General features: G+C 45.4%; 1 protein-coding gene across 1 annotated transcript in view; it reads right to left on the bottom strand.

Moving 5' to 3' along the window:
- Positions 1–21443, bottom strand: part of cacna1aa (calcium channel, voltage-dependent, P/Q type, alpha 1A subunit, a) — a 327384-nt gene that overhangs the window by 99533 nt on the left and 206408 nt on the right. The window contains 6 exon segments of the mRNA XM_034189657.1: positions 130–240; positions 385–549; positions 6672–6873; positions 6943–7083; positions 7315–7475; positions 13366–13465. Coding sequence (XP_034045548.1) covers positions 130–240; positions 385–549; positions 6672–6873; positions 6943–7083; positions 7315–7475; positions 13366–13465 — 880 coding nt within the window.

The following is a 21443-nucleotide window of genomic DNA, read 5'->3' as shown; positions in this document are numbered from 1 at the left end:
CTCTCTCTCTCTCTCTCTCTCTCTCTCTCTCTCTCTCTCTCTCTCTCGTTACCAATCCCTCAGTTTCATTTATTAAGGAAAATACATAAAGCACAATACACACTTACCATGACACACACTCACACTCACCAGTGCTCCAAAGGCGATGATCTTCAGCACACACTCCAGCGAGAAGAGGGCAGTAAACACGATGTTCAGATTGACTAACACAGCTTCATAGGTATCAGAAGCTCCGTTGTACTATACACACACACGTCCGTGCAAACACACACACACAAATTTATATCAGCATTTTAATGTAGAAATAGAAAATAGATGGTCAAAGACACAAATAAGTGTCCAGGATTATACAAAGAAATACACCAAACCATAAAATACTTTTACCTTCATCATTAAGACAACCGTGTTGAGTGCGATCATTGCCATGATTGTATACTCAAATGGGGGCGACACCACAAACTCCCACATGCGGTACTGAAAGCTGAGCTTGTTCTGAGGCATGTGGCGGGTCAGAGGTTTGGCGTTGATAGCAAAGTCAATGCAGGCTCTCTGCAAAACAACAAAAATATAATTTTTGTGATACTGCTTTTATTTCACCATCGCTTTTATTTTCAAGAGTCCAGTTGAAATACTCATCTGTCTTTACTGTAAATTTAATTTGTATGTGACTCTGAATTTCCAGCTTCCAACATTTTGGGGGAGCCCCAAAACGTTGAATGTCTGACTCAGAAACGGGTATCTTAATTTAATCAATTTTAATGTATTAATTTATATAGCGCCATTTCACGACAGAGTCGCCCCAAGGCGCTTCACATAACACACAATTCATAACAACACAAAGTAAATTAAAGTAAAAAAGGGCACAATAAAAAGGTAAATGCAGTAGAATAAAAAGACATTACAAGGCAAACATAAAAACAGAATAAATTAATGATAAGACAGTCTAAAAAAGTGGGTCTTCAGTCTTGATTTAAAAGTTTCCACCGTGTCAGACTGCCTTATAGCTGCAGGTACATCGTTCCAGAGAGTAGGGCCACGATATGAGAAGGCTCTATACCCCACAGACTTTTTATTCACCCTTGAAACACACAGAAGCCCTGTGAATGCAAGGACCGTGCTGGTACATAGGGCTTGACCAAGTCTGCCAGGTAGGAAGGAGCCAGTCCATGAACAATTTTATAGACCAGCAACAGGACGTTAAAATCTGATCTGGCAAAGACCGAAAACCAATGAAGGGATGCCAGAATGGGTGTAATGTGGTCAAACTTTCTACTTTGTGTCAAAAGTCTGGCAACAGCATTCTGCACTAACTGAAGACCCCTAATGCTGGACTGCGGAAGACCAGAAAATAAAGCATTACAATAATCCAGTCTGGAAGAAATAAATGCATGTATCAAAGTCTCAGCATCAGCCATAGACAGGATGGGACGAATCCTCGCTATGTTTCGCAGATGGAAGAAGGCAGTCCTCATAATATCGTTAATGTGGAGGTCAAAGGACAACATTTTGGGACAGCCCCAGAATGTTGGATGTCTGCCTCAGAAACATAGACATGGTTTTCCACTGCTAGATGGTTACAACAACAGTTTAAAATGACTAATGATGGTATCAACATGACTAGATGAGTGCTTTTAATGTTTTGTTTGATTTACTTTTGCCATAAATAGGCTATACTGTACACAGTTTTATATATTAACACAATTCACTTTCTTCAAATCATTTTATTTATATAGTGCCAAATTCGAACAAAAGTCACTTCAGTTACCACCCCTTGAACAAAGACATTGAGAAAAAAATCCTTTTAAGATCATTCATTTGTAGGTTCTCCAGAATATTGCTGGGATGTTGCTAAGAATGCGACCAACCAACAGACCAAAAACCCTGCTACAACACTGTGACACAATGGTGCTATGACATATACCCTGATTTGAATGCCCTGCCCCCAACACCAAAACAAAACAATGTGAGTGAATATGACAAAACAATTAAATACATAAAAACAAAGGTTACTGAAAGTTAGAATAATGTTGGAGTGATAATCATGCACTATGATAATCTTAATTTAATGTATATATATATGGTATAGCCATGCTGAACTAGACTACTGTTGGATTTACACCCATCTTATTTAGATGAGTGTGGCTCTGATTGAAGAAACTGTACATGTAGCTCAGCTTTTGTCAGTTGCATCACACATTATACAGTTTCACGGTGGACAGCACAAGGATTTTCTTGAAAAGAAGATGGAGAAATTTCAGGTACAGTTTGCCAGAAGCCACATGAGAGACTCAAGCCTAGATCTGATGTGGTTTCTTGTATGAAAATCCATCAGTGCGCCACTCCAACATGAAACTGTGGCTGGTGGTAAGTAAGTCCCTTCGGCTGCTCCCTTGTTTTGTACTCGGGGTCGCCACAGCAAATCCAAGGTGGATCTGCAGGTTGAATTGGCACAAATTTTACACCGGATGCCCTTCCTGATGCAACTCCACATTACATGAAGCAATGTGGTAGGGGTGGGATTCGAACCGGCAAGCTTCCGCACTGAAACCAAGCGCATTAACCACTTGGCCACCACCCCTACAGACAAGACTCGCACTATGCACAGTTGCACCAATCACACTGGCAGAATCCTATAACTTCTTCAGAGTTGTCACATGTGTCTTGGTGGCTTCTCTGACTGTTCTTCTTGCATAGCCACTACATTTTTGAGAACTCCCAACTCCTTGTAGATTTACCATGGAAGACCATACTGTTTGTATTTCTGAATGATTGATGCAAACAAAGGCCAAGACATATTCAGTGACTTGGAAATGGTCATGTATCCATCCCCTAACTTGTCTAAAGAAACATGGCTTTAAAAAGTGATGATTAGTATCAAGAAAAAAGAAAAAAACAAACAAACAAAAAAAACAAATATATATATATATATACATACACATACTCCCTAGTTATACATACTCCCTAGAATTTTTATACATAGTCCCATATATATATATATATATATATATATATATATATATATATATATATATATATATATATATATATATATATATATATATATATATATATAGTTAAACCCCTTGAATTAACTCTGCCACTACAAGCACAAGCATATGCAAAATTACAAATAAATGAATAAATAAATATTAATAAAAATAAATATGTCACTGTCCAAATGTCTCTTCATTGGCTTCCTGTTGATTCTAGAATAGAATTTAAAATTCTTCTTCTTACTTATAAGGTTTTGAATAATCAGGTCCCATCTTATCTTAGGGACCTCGTAGTACCATATCACCCCAATAGAGCGCTTCGCTCTCAGACTGCAGGCTTACTTGTAGTTCCTAGGGTTTGTAAGAGTAGAATGGGAGGCAGAGCCTTCAGCTTTCAGGCTCCTCTCCTGTGGAACCAGCTCCCAATTCTTTCTCTCCGATTGTTCTGTCTGAGTTATTTTCATTAGTTACTTCATCCAAACCATCAACATGTTTATTAGACCCCATTCCTACCAGGCTGCTCAAGGAAGCCCTACCATTATTTAATGCTTCAATCTTAAATATGATCAATCTATCTTTGTTAGTTGGCTATGTACCACAGGCTTTTAAGGTGGCAGTAATTAAACCATTACTTAAAAAGCCATCACTTGACCCAGCTATCTTAGCTAATTATAGGCCAATCTCCAACCTTCCTTTTCTCTCAAAAATTCTTGAAAGGGTAGTTGTAAAACAGCTAACTGATCATCTGCAGAGGAATGTCTATTTGAAGAGTTTCAGTCAGGTTTTAGAATTCATCATAGTACAGAAACAGCATTAGTGAAGGTTACAAATGATCTTCTTATGGCCTCAGACAGTGGACTCATCTCTGTGCTTGTGTTGTGTGGGCCGCCAGAAGAGGAGGTACTGCTGGCCCACCACCAGAGGGCGCCCTGCCTGGAGTGCGGGCTCCAGGCACCAGAGGGCGCAGCCGCCTCACAGGAGCAGCCAGGGTGACAGCTGTCACGCATCACCTGCGACAGCTGTCACGCATCACCTGCAACAGCTGTTACCAATCAGCAGGGATACATCAGCAGGACGACGTCTCCACCTCTTTGCCGAGATATCGTTCTACCTGGAAGGTAATATTCTCAGCTGACTGCTTGACAGTAACCTTTTGTGATTTTTGTGAGTGATAACAGACCTTTTTTCCAACGAGAGGTGGAGGTAGCTTTCCTGCCGTGCGGATTACTGGGTGCAAACGCGCCCACCTTTACTTGTGTTTTTGTTCCTCTCCAGCAGTACCAGGTCCGACACGCGGAGGCAGTGGCCACCTGGGAGTTCGGGACTTGGCGGCTCCAGTATTCCCGGGTCTGGTGGCGGAGGAAATCGTGTGGTTCCGGTTCTGCTTTGGACAGGTGTCTCCTATCTTCGAGCCTGCCCACACAACACCTTTGTGAATTGATTCTGATCTATTGTTGTAATCTGTTGTATTTGTTGTGCACATTCACAACAGTAAAGTGTTGTTATTTGACCTACTCCATTGTCCGTTCCTTGCGCCCCCTGTTGTGGGTCCGTGTACCGACACTTTCCAACAGCTTGTTCTGTTAGACCTCAGTGCTGCTTTTGATACTGTTGACCATAAAATTTTATTACAGAGATTAGAGCATGCCATAGGTATTAAAGGCACTGCGCTGCGGTGGTTTGAATCATATTTGTCTAATAGATTACAATTTGTTCATGTAAATGCGGAATCTTCTTCACAGACTAAAGTAATTATGGAGTTCCACAAGGTTCTGTGCTAGGACCAATTTTATTCACTTTATACATGCTTCCCTTAGGCAGTATTATTAGACGGTATTGCTTAAATTTTCATTGTTACGCAGATGATACCCAGCTTTATCTATCCATGAAGCCAGAGGACACACACCAATTAGCTAAACTGCAGGATTGTCTTACAGACATAAAGACATGGATGACCTCTAATTTCCTGCTTTTAAACTCAGATAAAACTGAAGTTATTGTACTTGGCCCCACAAATCTTAGAAACATGGTGGTCTAACCAGATCCTTACTCTGGATGGCATTACCCTGACCTCTAGTAATACTGTGAGAAATCTTGGAGTCATTTTGATCAGGATATGTCATTCAAAGCGCATATTAAACAAATATGTAGGACTGCTTTTTTGCATTATGCAATATCTCTAAAATCAGAAAGGTCTTGTCTCAGAGTGATGCTGAAAAACTAATTCATGCATTTATTTCCTCTAGGCTGGACTATTGTAATTCATTATTATCAGGTTGTCCTAAAAGTTCCCTAAAAAGCCTTCAGTTAATTCAAAATGCTGCAGCTAGAGTACTGACGGGGACTAGAAGGAGAGAGCATATCTCACCCATATTGGCCTCTCTTCATTGGCTTCCTGTTAATTCTAGAATAGAATTTAAAATTCTTCTTCTTACTTATAAGGTTTTGAATAATCAGGTCCCATCTTATCTTAGGGACCTCGTAGTACCATATCACCCAATAGAGCGCTTCGCTCTCAGACTGCAGGCTTACTTGTAGTTCCTAGGGTTTGTAAGAGTAGAATGGGAGGCAGAGCCTTCAGCTTTCAGGCTCCTCTCCTGTGGAACCAGCTCCCAATTCAGATCAGGGAGACAGACACCCTCTCTACTTTTAAGATTAGGCTTAAACTTTCCTTTTTGCTAAAGCTTATAGTTAGGGCTGGATCAGGTGACCCTGAACCATCCCTTAGTTATGCTGCTATAGACGTAGACTGCTGGGGGGTTCCCATGATGCACTGTTTCTTTCTCTTTTTGCTCTATATGCACCACTCTGCATTTAATCATTAGTGATCGATCTCTGCTCCCCTCCACAGCATGTCTTTTTCCTGGTTCTCTCCCTCAGCCCCAACCAGTCCCAGCAGAAGACTGCCCCTCCCTGAGCCTGGTTCTGCTGGAGGTTTCTTCCTGTTAAAAGGGAGTTTTTCCTTCCCACTGTAACCAAGTGCTTGCTCACAGGGGGTAGTTTTGACCGTTGGGGTTTTACATAATTATTGTATGGCCTTGCCTTACAATATAAAGCGCCTTGGGGCAACTGTTTGTTGTGATTTGGCGCTATATAAAAAATTGATTGATTGATTGATTGATCAGGGAGACAGACACCCTCTCTACTTTTAAGATTAGGCTTAAAACTTTCCTTTTTGCTAAAGCTTATAGTTAGGGCTGGATCAGGTGACCCTGAACCATCCCTTAGTTATGCTGCTATAGACGTAGACTGCTGGGGGGTTCCCATGATGCACTGTTTCTTTCTCTTTTTGCTCTGTATGCACCACTCTACATTTAATCATTAGTGATCGATCTCTGCTCCCCTCCACAGCATGTCTTTTTCCTGGTTCTCTCCCTCAGCCCCAACCAGTCCCAGCAGAAGACTGCCCCTCCCTGAGCCTGGTTCTGCTGGAGGTTTCTTCCTGTTAAAAGGGAGTTTTTCCTTCCCACTGTAGCCAAGTGCTTGCTCACAGGGGGTCGTTTTGACCGTTGGGGTTTTACATAATTATTGTATGGCCTTGCCTTACAATATAAAGCGCCTTGGGGCAACTGTTTGTTGTGATTTGGCGCTATATAAAAAAATTGATTGATTGATTGAAATATTTATTCCAGCCTGCTCCTGCATGATTCCTTTCTCCATCCCTTAATTAACCCTCACCTCATTCTTTTCTAAACTGTAGTCCTCCATCATCTTATCCCCTTGCTCTTGGAAGGTGATGATGATGAGGGCGACAAAGATGTTGACGAAGAAGAAGGGGAAGACCACGAAGTACACCACGTAAAAGATGGACATCTCCATTCGGTATCCTGGGCTCGGACCCTGGTTCTCATAAGTCGCATCCACTGAATGCTTCAGCACTCTGCAGGCAAAAAGACGGTTGATGCAATGCACACGCTGCATCTTGCTGTTAAGTTTTTTGTGCACTTACTGCGGCCACCCCTCTCCAGTAGACACAGTGAAGAGGGTGAGTAGGGCCCAAGCCACGTTGTCGTAGTGGAAATCGTATTTCTTCCACTCCCGCTTCTGTGCCTTCACTTCGTTTTCACGTTCATACACCAAATACTCGCCCCTGAAACACACACATGATTGTATACATACATATACAGGCAAAGCATTTCATAAAATAGAGCAGAAACCCTTCTTTGTTCTTGTAGACTTTTTAATTCCAGGACAGTCGCGGCATGAAGATGTAGAGGAAGTAGAGGAGATGTTTGAATGGATTTAAAACCTTAAAAGCTTTAATGCATAAAAAGGCTCAAGCCAGGAGGCCAGTGGGTAAGTGCAGTGGGTATTTCCTGACCTGCAGTCACGTTCAAACTCTTTGGATTCATCAGTGCAGTAAAAGAAGCGTCCTTTGAAGAGCTGCACAGCTACCACAGCAAAGATGAACATGAAGAGTAAGTAGACAATCAGGATGTTGAGTACATTCTTCAGAGAGTTCACCACGCAGTCAAACACAGCCTGTGCACCAACACACAAGGAGAGGTGACAATTACCACGCCGAACAAATGTGCCCGATTACTATTATTTGAATTGTTTGAACACAAAGATATTAAATGTTTTCTCACTTGTAAGCTGAGATTTTGAATTGAAAATTTATTTTGGACAAAAAAAGCACAAAATTTCAAAAATACTTTCATGCTTGCAAGACAGCACCCTTATTATACACTGAACAAAAATATAAATTCAGCACTTTTGTTTTTGCTCCCATTTTTCATGAGCTGAACTCAAAGCACAAACATTTTTTTATACACACACAAAAGACCTATTTCTCTCAAATATTGTTCACAAATCTGTCTAAATCTGTGCTAGTGAGCACTTCTCCTGGCATATCAAGCAACCTGGTCTCACAGCAAGTCGTGATTCAGCAGCACGAAATATACATTAATCTATTGGTTCGTGATATTGTGACGAAAAGTGCCTCATTTTCATCACGGCAGCACAAATTCATTCTAATTCATTCCGTGATGGCTGCATGAAATTAAAAGTGAAGCGGGGGGAGTAAGATTAGGTTATGGTTAATGTTAGGATTGGGGTAGGAGTAGGGTTAGGAATAATGAGTTAAAAAACACCCCGTCACGAAAATTTGACTCATTTCATCACGGGAGCATGAAAAAAAAAAAAAAGAACGTGAGACTGGGCCGTATCAAGATGCTGATTAGCCAGCATTATTATTGGACATGTGTGCCTTAGGCTGGCCACAATAAAAGGCCACTCTGAAAAGAGCAGTTTTGCTTTATTGGGAGGGGGATCTGGGGTGGGGGTGGGGGGCAAAAACCAGTCAGCATCTGGTGTGACCACCATTTGCGTCACACAGTGCAACACATCTCCTTTGCATAGACTTGATCAGCAGCCAGACGCTGTCAGGTCGAGACCCTGATGAGGACGATGAGCATGCAGATGAACTTCCCTGAGACAGTTTCTGACAGTATGTGCAGAAATTCTTTGGTTCTGCAAACTGATTCTTGTAGCAGCTGTCCAGGTGGCTGGTCTCAGACGATAATGGAGGTGAACATGCTGGATGTGGAGGTCATGGGCTGGTGCGGTTACACGTTGTCTGCGGTTGTGAGGCCTGATGGATGTACTGTCATAGTCTCTGAAATGCCTTTGTGCTTATGCTAGAGAAACAAATGTTCAATTCACAGGCAACAGCTCTGGTGGACATTCCAGCAGTCAGCATGCCAATTGCACGCTTCCTCAAAACTTGCAACATCTGTGGTATTGTGCTGTGTGATAAAACTAAACATAGAGTGGCCTTTTATTGTGGCTAGCCTAAGGCACACCTGTGCAATAATCATGCTGTCTAATCAGCATCTTGATATGCCACACCTGTGAAGTGAGATGGATGATCTCGGCAAAGGAGAAGAGCTCACTAATACAGATTTTGACAGATTTGTGAACACTGTTTGAGAGAAATAGGTATTTTGTGTATTTTAGATGTTTTAGATCTTTAAGTTCAGCTCATGAAAAGTAGGAGCAAAAACAAAAGTGTTGCATTTATATTATGTTCAGTGTAGATCCTCCATGTTGTCATCTATCTATCTATCTAGCTTGAATATAAATTGTTAGTTATAATACAGTCTCGGGTAATGGCTGTATGAGTGTTAGAAAATAACATCTTCATTTTCATGCAAATGTACGAATCTAATCAGCTCCTCTGTCAGTGAGGGGGTCCCTATGCTGAAAATGTACAAGTTTCTGCCTTGCATTGATAATGATTTATCAAGCTCCTACATACATTTAAAATAACCTAATCATCCATCCATCCATCCATCCATCCATCCATCCATCCATCCATCCATCCATCCATCCATCCATCCATCCATCCATTTTCTTCCGCTTTATCCGGAGTCGGGTCGCGGGGGCAGCAGCTCAAGCAAAGCCGCCCAGATCTTCCGATCCACACACACCTCCCCCAGCTCCTCCGGGGGAACCCCAAGGCATTCCCAAGGCAGCCGAGAGATGTAATCCTTCCAGTGTGTCCTGGGTCTTCCCCGGGGCCTCCTCCCAATGGGACGTGCCCGGAACACCTCTCCAGCGAGGCATCCAGGGGGCATCCGGAAAAGATGCCCGAGCCACCTCAACTGACTCCTTTCGACGTGGAGGAGCAGCGGCTCAACTCCGAGCTCCTCCCGAGTGACTGAGCTCCTCACCCTATCTCTAAGGGAGCGCCCAGCCACCCTGCGGAGGAAACTCATCTCGGCCGCTTGTACCCGCGATCTCGTTCTTTCGGTCGTGAGCCAAATCTCATGACCATAGGTGAGGATCGGAACGTAGATTGATCGGTAAATCGAGAGCTTTGCCCCCCTACTCAGCTCTCTCTTCACCACGACGGTCCGATACAGCGACCGCATCACTGCAGATGCTGCACCGATCCGTCTATCGATCTCACGCTCCATCCGTCCCTCACTCGTGAACAAGTCCCCGAGATACTTAAACTCCTCCACTTGAGGCAAGGACACTCCACCGACCTGAAGAGGGCAAAGCACCTTTTTCCGGTCGAGAACCATGGCCTCGGATTTGGAGGTGCTGATTTTCATCCCAGACACCTCACACTCGGCTGCAAACCGCCCCAGTGCACGCTGAAGGTCCTGATTTGACGAAGCCAACAGAACCACATCGTCCGCAAACAGCAGAGATGAGATTCTGTGGTTCCCAAACAAGACCCCTCTACACCCTGGCTGCGCCTAGAAATTCTGTCCATAAAAATAATGAACACAACCGGTGACAAAGGGCAGCCCTGGCGGAGGCCAACGTGCACTGGAAACAGGTTTGACTTACTACCGGCAATGCGAACCAAGCTCCTGCTGCGGCCGTACAGGGACCGGATAGCCCTTAGCAAAAGGACCCCGGACCCCGTACTCCCGGAGCACTCCCTACAGGGTGGCCCGAGGGACACGGTCGAACGCCTTCTCCAGATCCACAAAACACATGTGGACTGGTTGGGCGAACTCCCATGAACCCTCGAGCACCCGATGGAGCGTGTAGAGCTGGTCCAGTGTGCTGTGACCAGGATGAAAACCACACTGCTCCTCCTGAATCCGAGGTTCGACCATCGGTCGAATTCTCCTCTCCAGTACTCTGGAATAGACCTTACCGGGGAGGCTGAGGAGTGTGATCCCCCTATAGTTGGAACACACCCTCCAGTCCCCCTTCTTAAACAGAGGGACCACCACCCCGGTCTGCCAATCCAGAGGCACTGTCCCTGATCGCCACGCGATGTTGCATAGGCGTGTCAGCCAAGACAGTCCCACAACATCCAGAGACTTAAGGTACTCAGGACGGATTTCATCCACCCCAGGATCCTTGCCACTGAGGAGCTTTCTAACCACCTCGGTGACTTCTGCCTGGGTAATGGATGAGTCCGCCTCTGGGTCCCCAGTCTCTGCCACCTCTTCGGAAGGCGTGATGATGGGATTGAGGAGATCCTCGAAGTACTCCTTCCACCGCCCAACAACATCCCCAGTCAGGGTCAACAGCTCCCCACCTGCACCGTAAACAGTGCCGGTGAAGAGCTACTTCCGCCTCCTGAGGCATCGGACGGTTTGCCAGAATCTCTTCGAGGCTGACCGATAGTCCTCCTCCATAGCCTCCCCGAACTCCTCCCGGACCCGAGTTTTTGCCTTTGCGACCGCACGGGCTGCAGCACGCTTGGCTTGCCGGTACCTGTCAGCTGCCTCTGGGGTCCCACCTACCAACAAAGATAAGTAGGACTCCTTCTTCAGCTTGACGGCATCCCTTACTTCCGGTGTCCACCACCGGGTTCGGGGATTGGCGCCGTGACAGGCACCAGAGACCTTGCGACCACAGCTACGAGCGGCCGCATCAACAATGGAGGTGGAGAACATGGTCCACTCGGACTCCATGTCTCCAACCTCCCTCGGGATCTGGGAGAAGCTCTCCCGGAGGTGGGAGTTGAAGACCTCCCTGACAGAGGGTTCCGCCAGTAGTTCCCAGCAGACCCTCACGATACGTTTGGGCCTGCCAGGTCTGACCGGCTTCCTCCCCTCCCAGCAGGTCCAACTCACCACCAGGTGGTGATTGGTCGACAGCTCTGCCCCTCTCTTTACTCGAGTGTCCGAGACACGTGGCCGAAAGTCAGATGATACGACTACAAAGTCGATCATCGACCTCCGGCTCAGGGCGTCCTGGTGCCACATGCACTTATGGACACCCTTGTGCTCGAACATGGTGTTCGTGATGGACAAACTGTGACTAACACAGAAGTCCAACAACTGAACACCACTCGGGTTCAGATCGGGGAGGCCGTGCTTTCCGATCACCCCCCTCCAGGTCTCACTGTTGCCGCCGACGTGGGCGTTGAAATCCCCCAGGCGAACAATGGAGTCCCCAGTCGGAGCGCTATCTAGTACCACTCCCAGGGACTCCAGGAAGGTCAGGTACTCTGCACTGCTGCTCGGCCCGTAGGCCGAGACAACGGTGAGAGACCTGTCCCTGACCTGAAGGCGTAGGGACGCGACCCTCTCGTTCACCGGAGTGAACTCCAACACATGGCGACTGAGCTGGGGAGCAATAAGCAATGCAACCCCAGCTCTCCGCCTCTCCCCGTGGGCAATGCCAGAAAAATGAAGCATCCAGCCCCTCTCCAGGAGTTGGGTACCAGAGCCCATGCTGTGCGTGGAGGTGAGCCCGACTATCTCTAGTCGGTATCTCTCAACCTCCCGCACAAGCTCAGGCTCCTTGCCCCCCCAGCGAGGTAACATTCCACGTCCCAACAGCCAGGGGCTATGAGCATGGACCGGGCCGCCGGGCCACCCACCCTCAACCGCCACCCAATCCTCTCTGCACCCGGCCCCCATGGCCCCCTCTGCAGGTGGTGAACCCACAGGAGGGTGAGCCCACGTTGCTCCTTCAGGCTGAGCCCAGCCGGGCCCCATGGGCTAAGGCCCGACCACCAGGTGCTCGCGCGCGAGCCCCAACCCCAGGCCTGGCTCCAGGGTGGGACCCCAGCTCCGCCATACCGGGCGACGTCTCAGTCCTTGATCTTTCACTGGTCATGGAGGTTCTGAGCTGTCGTTAGTCTGACCCGTCACCTATGACCTTTTTGCCTTGGGAGACCCTACAGGGAGCACAAAGCTCCCGACAACATAGCTCCTAGGATCATCCAGGTATGCAAACTCCCCCACCATGATAAGGTGGCAGCTAGAGGGGGAGAACCTAATCGTCATTATTATTTTATTATGATTTATTATTATTTTACAAATATAGGCACAAAGCAATGCTAAACTTCAATCAGCTTGTCTGCTCCCAAGAGTGTACCTATGTTATAGGATTCATGTGTCTACATGTTAATGAGTTATCATTTTTCATTTTAGAAATCACTCATTCAATTTCAATATTGCGCACATGCAGAGCATAAAATGGAATCAAGTTATTTACTTCCCAGGGGGTACATATGGTTTTTCCAATGTGCAATTATTGAGTGACTATGGGCAGCATGGTGGCCAAGTGATCAGTAGACTTGCTTCCAAAACAGAATCTTCCCAATTTGACACAACCCATGCTCATTCTCTGTGTAACGTGGAGTTCTATCAGGAAGGGCATCCGGCATAAAACTTGTGCCAAATCAACATGCAGATCTATACTGGATCTGCTGTGGTGACCCTGAGAAAAAAGAAAGAAGCTGAAGAACCTACTATTAGTATGTGATGCATCTTTACCAACAGAGACAAGCATGGTAGCATAAAGTTGCACATTCTATTGTGCATAGTGCTAGGTCATCAAATGTGCAGCGTGTATTGAATGCATAAGAATACAGAACAGTGAGATCACTGTATCAGGACATTATGTAACTGAATTGTGTGGCCATGTAGTTTAATCTTAAACTTACCTTGAGTTTGGGGAGACGTTTGATTGTCTTCAGAGGTCGTAACACTCTCAGGACCCTCAGAGACTTGATGGTACTGATGTCCTTCCCCTTGCTGCTCCCGCTACAGTTGTACATGAGGACACCAAAGCACAAACACACACATGTACACACAAACACACAAAAAAACCTAAGAGTTAGCATTTACAGAGGGATATAGTTACTAATTCCTACATGGCAAGGGGATAGCCATTCGTTGAGGGTGACCGAGTTATCTCAGAATGAGTAACTGCGTCTGGGTTAAATGCATAGCAATGCATGCCGCATTGCTATTCGTGCTTTAGCCTTAATTCTATGTTTGAAGCTAGCATTGTAGCTACATGCTAGATCTAAGTGATAGTTATTAACTACATGCTTTGGGCACGACAATATCATTCCTGTTTGAATGTTATCTAAGCTACACTCTGCAATGTATTTCAATGCTTTGCAAGGATGGCTGAAGCCTCAGCTTGCACATGCCCAGTTTATGGTAAAATACATTCATGCTGTAATGAAACCTGGCTTTCCATGCTGATAAATCTATTCTTTTAAGCAGCAATTTCAGAAACTCTTGCAGAACTTGTTCCCACATCATAAAGCCTTTAAAAAATGTTAATGTTCAGGCACTCCCTCCATTGTACTTAGTTTTAAATGTACAAACTGTACAACCCATGACAACATAGGTATTGTTACTATATGTGTAAAATTGGTTAGAAACCACCAAACTAATATGTTTTTGCAATAAATGTTCAAGTTTTAGAACTTTAGCTATGATATGCTGGCTTCATAGAATTATTCAACAGCATGGAATCTTATTTTTTCAACTTTTGGGCAAAGACAAAGATATTTTAGCATGCATTTCTTGATTGAAATGCTGACCCAAACCTCTTTCATTTGACCAACACTTTAACAGTTTGGCTTACATGATACATGTCAGGAAAAAGGAAAGCACTCATAAATGGGAAGCACTTCATAAAACGGAAAGTTCACAAAAAAGTTGAGAAGTACGAGTCATCGAACCAGTTAAGTGGCTAAGGATGCTCTCCCATTGCCTGTTTTTGATAAATGATTGTCTTCATTTTTGTAATCAGTGGTAAAATTAGCACTGTAGAACACTGAGTGATCAGGAAGGTTTTAAACGTGTTTTAAAAAAAAAATTGACATCAGGATAAATTGTGATCCACAAAACCTAAATAATCTGATTTCACTGGTGCAGATCTGGGGGAATCTGGTATAAACATAAACACATAATTATGCAATTCAGACAATATACTTTGTGTATTTTAAATAAATACTGTCATTATTATTGATTTACAGTAATTAGATTTTATTAATACTAAATACATAAAGCTGAGGATTATGCATTTCAAATAAATAGGATTAATGAATATGCATCATGTAAAGTTTATTTGGTAGGTTTGTATTAAAATTATCTAAAAAAGTAAATGGGAATTTGTCATGTAATAAAATTACATAAATCTTAAAAGTTAGGGTAAATATTTCTGTGAGTGCAGAAGCCTCCTTCTCATCCCCCTCCAGAATATGAAAACCATGAAGAAAAAAAAAAAAAAAAAAAAAAAAAAAAAAAAAAAAATATATATATATATATATATATATATATATATATATATATATATATATATATATATATATATATATATATATATATATATATATATATATATATATATATAAACGTTCACAAAGAGATTTTAGCTTTTTGGAAAAGTAGGGGGGAAAACACAGAAGTAGCGGTCTGCGTATGTGCTGGCATATTTATGTGTATTCATCCATAATAATTTATACTTGCACACATGTAAGCAGATCCAACATTGATGGTAATGCAACTTTTTTGGGACCAATTTCCTTAATTGTAAAATTGGGTTAGAAATTGGGACCAAAAATCAGTAATGGGAGACTGTCCTAAAGGAGAATAACTATAAATTAAGAATAAAAATGAAATAATCTGTTAAATGAAACAAATGAGCATATGTGTAAACATAACCCTCTCGTCTGCTTTCTCTGTAACTAACTGGCTCATCCCTCAGCATAAAATTACATTTTACGATACCTACTATGCATTGTATACTCTATATGTTTCAAAATCCTTCATATATATCCTGAAAAGAATATTCAGGTCACCTGTCACCAGTAGAGATGTCAGCTGTTATAACAGATGCTGCACGGCTGCTGGTTATGGGTATGTGCATGTATAATATGCACAGCATCGCAGCATATGCACAGATTTTATGCTGTGCTGTGAAAAAGTATTGCAGTATTATACTGTAATCCTGAATGTTCAAATTAATAAAAAAAAAAGTAGTGTAAACTCAAAATTTGAAGAAAACATTTTATCCATCTATCCATCCATCCATTTTCTTCAGCTTTATCCGGAGTCGGGTCGCAGGGGCAGCAGCTCAAGCAAAGCCGCCCAGACCTTCCGATCCACACACACCTCCCCCAGCTCCTCCGGGGGAACCCCAAGGCATTCCCAAGCCATCCGAGAGATGTAGTCCCTCCAGGGTGTCCTGGGTCTTCCCTGGGGCCTTCTTCCGATGGGCCATGCCCGGAACACCTCTCCAGCGAGGCGTCCAGGGGTCATCCGAAAAAGATGCCCGAGCCACCTCAACTGGCTCCTTTCGACGTGGAGGAGCAGCAGCTCGACTCCGAGCTCCTCCTGAGTGACCGAGCTCCTCACCCTATCTCTAAGGGAGCGCCCAGCCACCCTGCGGAGGAAACTCATCTCGGGCGCTTGTACCCGTGATCTCGTTCTTTCGGTCATGAGCCAAATCTCATGACCATAGGTGAGGATCAGAATGTAGATGGATCGGTAAATCGAGAGCTTTGCCCCCTACTCAGCTCTCTCTTCACCACGACGGTCCGATACAGCGACCGCATCACTGCAGATGCTGCACCGATCCGTCTGTTGATCTCACACTCCATCCATCCCTCACTCATGAACAAGACCCCGAGATACTTAAACTCCTCCACTTGAGGCAAGGACACTCCACTGACCTGAAGAGGGCAAAGCAGCTTTTTCCGGTCGAGAACCATGGCCTCGGATTTGGAGGTGCTGATTTTCATCCCGGACGCTTCACACTCGGCTGCAAACCAACCACCCCAGTGCATGCTGAAGGTCCTGATTTGACAAAGCCAACAGAACCACATCATCCGCAAACAGCAGAAACGAGATTCTGTGGTTCCCAAACCAGACCCCATCCACACCCTGGCTGCGCCTAGAAATTCTGTCCATAAAGATAACGAACAGAACCGATGACAAAGGGTAGCCCTGGCGGAGGCCAACGTGCACTGGAAACAGGTTTGATTTACTACCGGCAATGCAAACCAAGCTCCTGCTGCGGTCGTACAGGGACCGGATAGCCCTTAGTAAAGGACCCCAGACCCCATACTCCCGGAGCACCCCCCACAGGGTGCCCTGAGGGACACGGTCAAACGCCTTCTCCAGATCCACAAAGCACATGTGGACTGGTTGGCTGAACTCCCATGAACCCTCGAGCACCCGATGGAGTGTGTAGAGCTGGTCCAGTGTGCCGCGACCAGGACGAAAACCACACTGCTCCTCCTGAATCCGAGGTTCGACTATCAGTCGAATTCTCCTCTCCAGTACTCTGGAAAAGACCTTAACGGGGAGGCTGAGGAGTGTGATCACCCTGTAGTTAGAACACACCCTCCGGTCCCCCTTCTTAAACAGAGGGACCACCACCCCGGTCTGCCAATCCAGAGGCACTGTCCCCAACTGCCATGCAATGTTGCATAGGCGTGTCAGCCAAGACAGTCCCACAACATCCAGAGATTTAAGGTACTCAGGACGGATTTCATCCACCCCAGGAGCCTTGCTACCAAGGAGCTTTCTAACCACCTCGGTGACTTCAGCCTGGGTAATGGACGAGTCTGCCTCTGAGTCCCCAGTCTCTGCTTCCTCTTCAGAAGACGTGACAATTGGATTGAGGAGATCCTCGAAGCATTCCTTTGACCGCCCGACAACATCCCCAGTCAGGGTCAACAGCTCCCCACCTGCACCGTAGACAGTGCTGGTGGAGAGCTGCTCCCGCCTCCTGAGGCGTCGGATGGTTTGCCAGAATTTCTTCAAGGCCGACCAATAGTCCTCCTCCATGTCCTCCCCGAACTCCTCCCAGACCCGAGTTTTTGCATCTGCGACCGCACGGGCTGCGGCATGCTTGGCCTGACGGTACCTGTCAGCTGCCTCTGGTGTCCCACCTACCAACTAAGACAAGTAGGACTCCTTCTTCAGCTTGACAGCATCCCTTACTTCCGGCGTCCACCACCAGGTTCAGGGATTGCCGCTGCGACAGGCACCAGAGACCTTGCGACCACAGCTACAAGCGGCCCCATCGACAACATGGTCCACTCGGACTCCATGTCTCCAACCTCCCCCGGGATCTGGGAGAAGCTCTCCCGGAGTTGGGATTTGAAGACCTCACTGACAGAGGGTTCTGCCAGTCGTTCCCAGTAGACCCTCACGATACGTTTGGGCCTGCCAGGTCTGACCGGCTTCCTCCCCTCCCAGTGGATCCACCTCACCACCAGGTGGTGATCGGTCGACAGCTCAGCCCCTCTCTTCACTTGAGTGTCCGAGACACGTGGCCGAAGGTCAGATGATACGACTACAAAGTCGATCATCGACCTCCGGCTCAGGGTGTCCTGGTGCCACGTGCACTTATGGACACCCTTGTGCTCAAACATGGTGTTCGTGATGGACAAACTGTGACTAACACAGAAGTCCAACAACTGAACACCACTCGGGTTGAGATCGGGGAGGCCATTCTTCCCGATCACCCCCCTCCAGGTGTCACTGTCACCGCCCACGTGGGCATTGAAATCCCCCAGAAGAACAATGGAGTCCCCAGTCAGAGCGCTATCTAGTACTCCTCCCAGGGACTCCAAGAAGGTTGGGTACTCTACACTGCCGCTCGGCCCGTAGGCCGAGACAACAGTGAGAGACCTGTCCCCGACCCGAAGGCGTAGGGACACGACCCTCTTGTTCACCAGAGTGAACTCCAACACATGGCGACTAAGGTGGGGAGCAATAAGCAATGCGACCCCAGCTCTCCGCCTCTCCCCATGGGCAACGCCAGAAAAGTGGAGCGTCCAGCCCCTATCCAGGAGTTGGATACCAGAGCCCAAGCTGTGCGTGGAGGTGAGCCTGACTGTCTCTAGTCGGTATCTCTCAACCTCCCGCACAAGCTCAGGCTCCTTACCCCCCAGTGAGGTGACATTCCATGTCCCAAGAGCCAGGGGCTGTGAGCTCGGACTCTAACCCTAACCCTGAGCGCCCCAACCCCAGGCCTGGCTCCAGGGTGGGGCCCCGGCTCCGCCATACCAGGCAACGTCTCGGTCCTTGATTTTTTTCTGGTCATGGGAGCTTCTGAACTGCCCTTAGTCTGACCCGTCACCTAGGACCTGTTTGCCTTGGGAGACCCTACAAGGGGTACAAAGCCCTCGACAACATAGTTCCTAGGATCATCCGAGTACGCAAACTCCCCCACCACGATAAGGTGGCAGCTAGAGGGGGAGAAAACATTCTACTTATTTAAATATTTCAAGTTTGTGTAAGATGGTCTTTTTGAGTAAATTAAACTCAGAATTTTTGATTGACTTGAACTAATTGTATAAGCAAAACTTCAAAGCATATCTTAAACACAACTTAAAAGAATTAAGTAATTATATATGAAAATATCTGAGGTGACTTAATGAGCTCTTCGGTAGGAGTGGTGGCTAAGTGGTTAGTGTGCTTGGTTTCAGTGCAGTAGGTTCCTGGTTCAAACCCCACCCCTGCTACATTCCTCTATGTAATGTGGAGTTGTGTCAGGAAGGGTATCAGCGTAAAACTTGTGCCAGCTCAACATAACAGATCCATGTCACATCTGCTGGTGACCTCAAGTGAAAAACAAAGAAGCAGCCAAAAAGACTTAGTTTTACTTAGTGACACTTTAATTTTTTGTAATCATGAAGTACAAGTAACATTTAATCAAAACTTTTAGGTTCTGGGAACAATTGGCTTTTAAGTTTATGGACTCAAAAAGTTTGTGGCAACTGAATGCCTCACTATTTTTGAGTTCTGCTAACTTGTTCAGGTTTACAGTGTGTGCAAAGGTTTTACATACTTTCACAATGAATGAAAAGCCACTAAATAAATGCACCAGCACCAATGGGCCCCAGTGCCTATACAGGACTTACTTAAGCAATTACTTTTTGTGAAATTATAATTGAGAAATGAGGTAGCACGGTGGCTTAGTGGTTACAACTGTTGCCTCATAGCAAGAAGGTCCTGCAATCACTTCTTTCCTTGTCTTTTCTGTGTGGAATTTGCTGGAATTTCCTGTATTTGTGTAGGTTTCTCTGGGTGTTCTGGCTGCCCCCCACTTCCAAAGTCATGCATGTTCAGTGATTTGGAAACTTAAAAAAATGACAGTAGAATTGAATGTGTTTTCTATCTACACGTGGCCATGCGATAGACTGGCTTCCTGTCCAGGGTGTCCCCTGCCTCTTGCCCTATGACTGCTGGGATACGCTACAGCCCCCCTGTGACCCTTGATTGGACTAAGCCGGTATAGAAAAGACACGAATTCATGAATTAAAAAACATAAAATAGTTAATTTTATTGTGAATTTTCTTATTTTTAATTTTTGACTACTGGGGTTTTATCTGTCGTGATTCTATTGTATGTACAGCACTTTGGAACATTTTTGTTGTTAAATGTGCTATATAAATAAAGTGGATTGGATTGGATAAATGTACACGCCCCCCCCCCCCAACACCACCAATTTTCCAGACCATCCCAACTATTTCTAAGTTGGAGATCATTCATTTTCTATACCCACTTATTCCAATTAAGGGTTGTGGGGAGCCTGGAGTGTATCCCAAGGGTAATAGGGTGAGAGGTGAGGGTACACCCTGGATGGGATCCCACTCTATTACAAGACCACATACAGACAGAACAGACAAACATATTCACACTTCAGGTTAATTTAAAGTGTCCATTTCACCTAACTTTCATTTCTTTGGAAGTTGGAGGAAGCTGAAAGAAATCGACGCAAACACAGGGAGAACATGCAAACTCCACACAGAAAAGACAAAATGGGAAGCAATCTCAGAGCCATCTTTCTGTAAGGCAGTCCTTCTAAAATAGTAGGGGAGCATGGTGCAATGCTAAGGGGGGCGCTTGTGACCGTGGGGAACATGCTTTTTTTCCTGTACTAGAAAAAAAGTGTAATTGCACATCCACTACACTAGGTGGCAGTGGTACTCTCATTGTCAGAGTGTGTGCAGGGAGTACTGAGAACTCTAGCATAATGGAACACAGCTCTATGTACGGGTTTTTTGCACTACGGTGGGAGATGAGGAAAGGCCGCTGTCTCTTAAAATGTTGGCAGCGGATGGCATGAAGCCAAATAAATTAAGGCGTCACTTAAAGACATTACACCCCAATCACACAGCTAAGCTGCGTGAGTTTTTTTTTCAGCAAAAACATGTCAAAAATTGCCAGCAATCATCCCGCTTTATGAATGCTGCTTCAGTAATCCAGCGAGCACTGTTAGCATCATAGCACCTTAGAGGAGCTGAGCAGTAGAGGTGGGTGGATCGATCCTAATATCGTTAATATAGATATCAACGCTGGTATTGATATTGAACGATCCTCGTGTAAAAAGATCGATACTCAAGCTTTTTTCTCTCCCGCATGCACTGACTGCTGCGTATGCAGATTCATCAAAGTCTACTCTCTGTCTGTAAGAGCAGCGCTGCACTGTGTCACACAACACGGAGCAGTGCACCCTCCCCCCTCTGGTCTTTTGTTGTTGCACCGTCATGTGGCTCAGCGGCGCCAGCCAACAGCCATGCAGGTAGGCTCAGCCTGGCCCGCCCACTCTGCGCTCTCCTCGAGTCAGCCCACTACCTCAGGAGATTTTGTTTTAAGTTGTATTGAGTGATATTTTTTAAACAAAAATGTTGATTGTGATAATAAAGTATTTTGTTGTCACATACAATGTTTGGCGAAATTCTATCCTAGGTCTTTGGATCCT

Source organism: Thalassophryne amazonica, chromosome 16, assembly GCF_902500255.1.
Source record: "Thalassophryne amazonica chromosome 16, fThaAma1.1, whole genome shotgun sequence".
Lineage (NCBI taxonomy): Eukaryota > Metazoa > Chordata > Actinopteri > Batrachoidiformes > Batrachoididae > Thalassophryne > Thalassophryne amazonica.
This window is presented reverse-complemented; position numbering and strand designations above follow the sequence as displayed.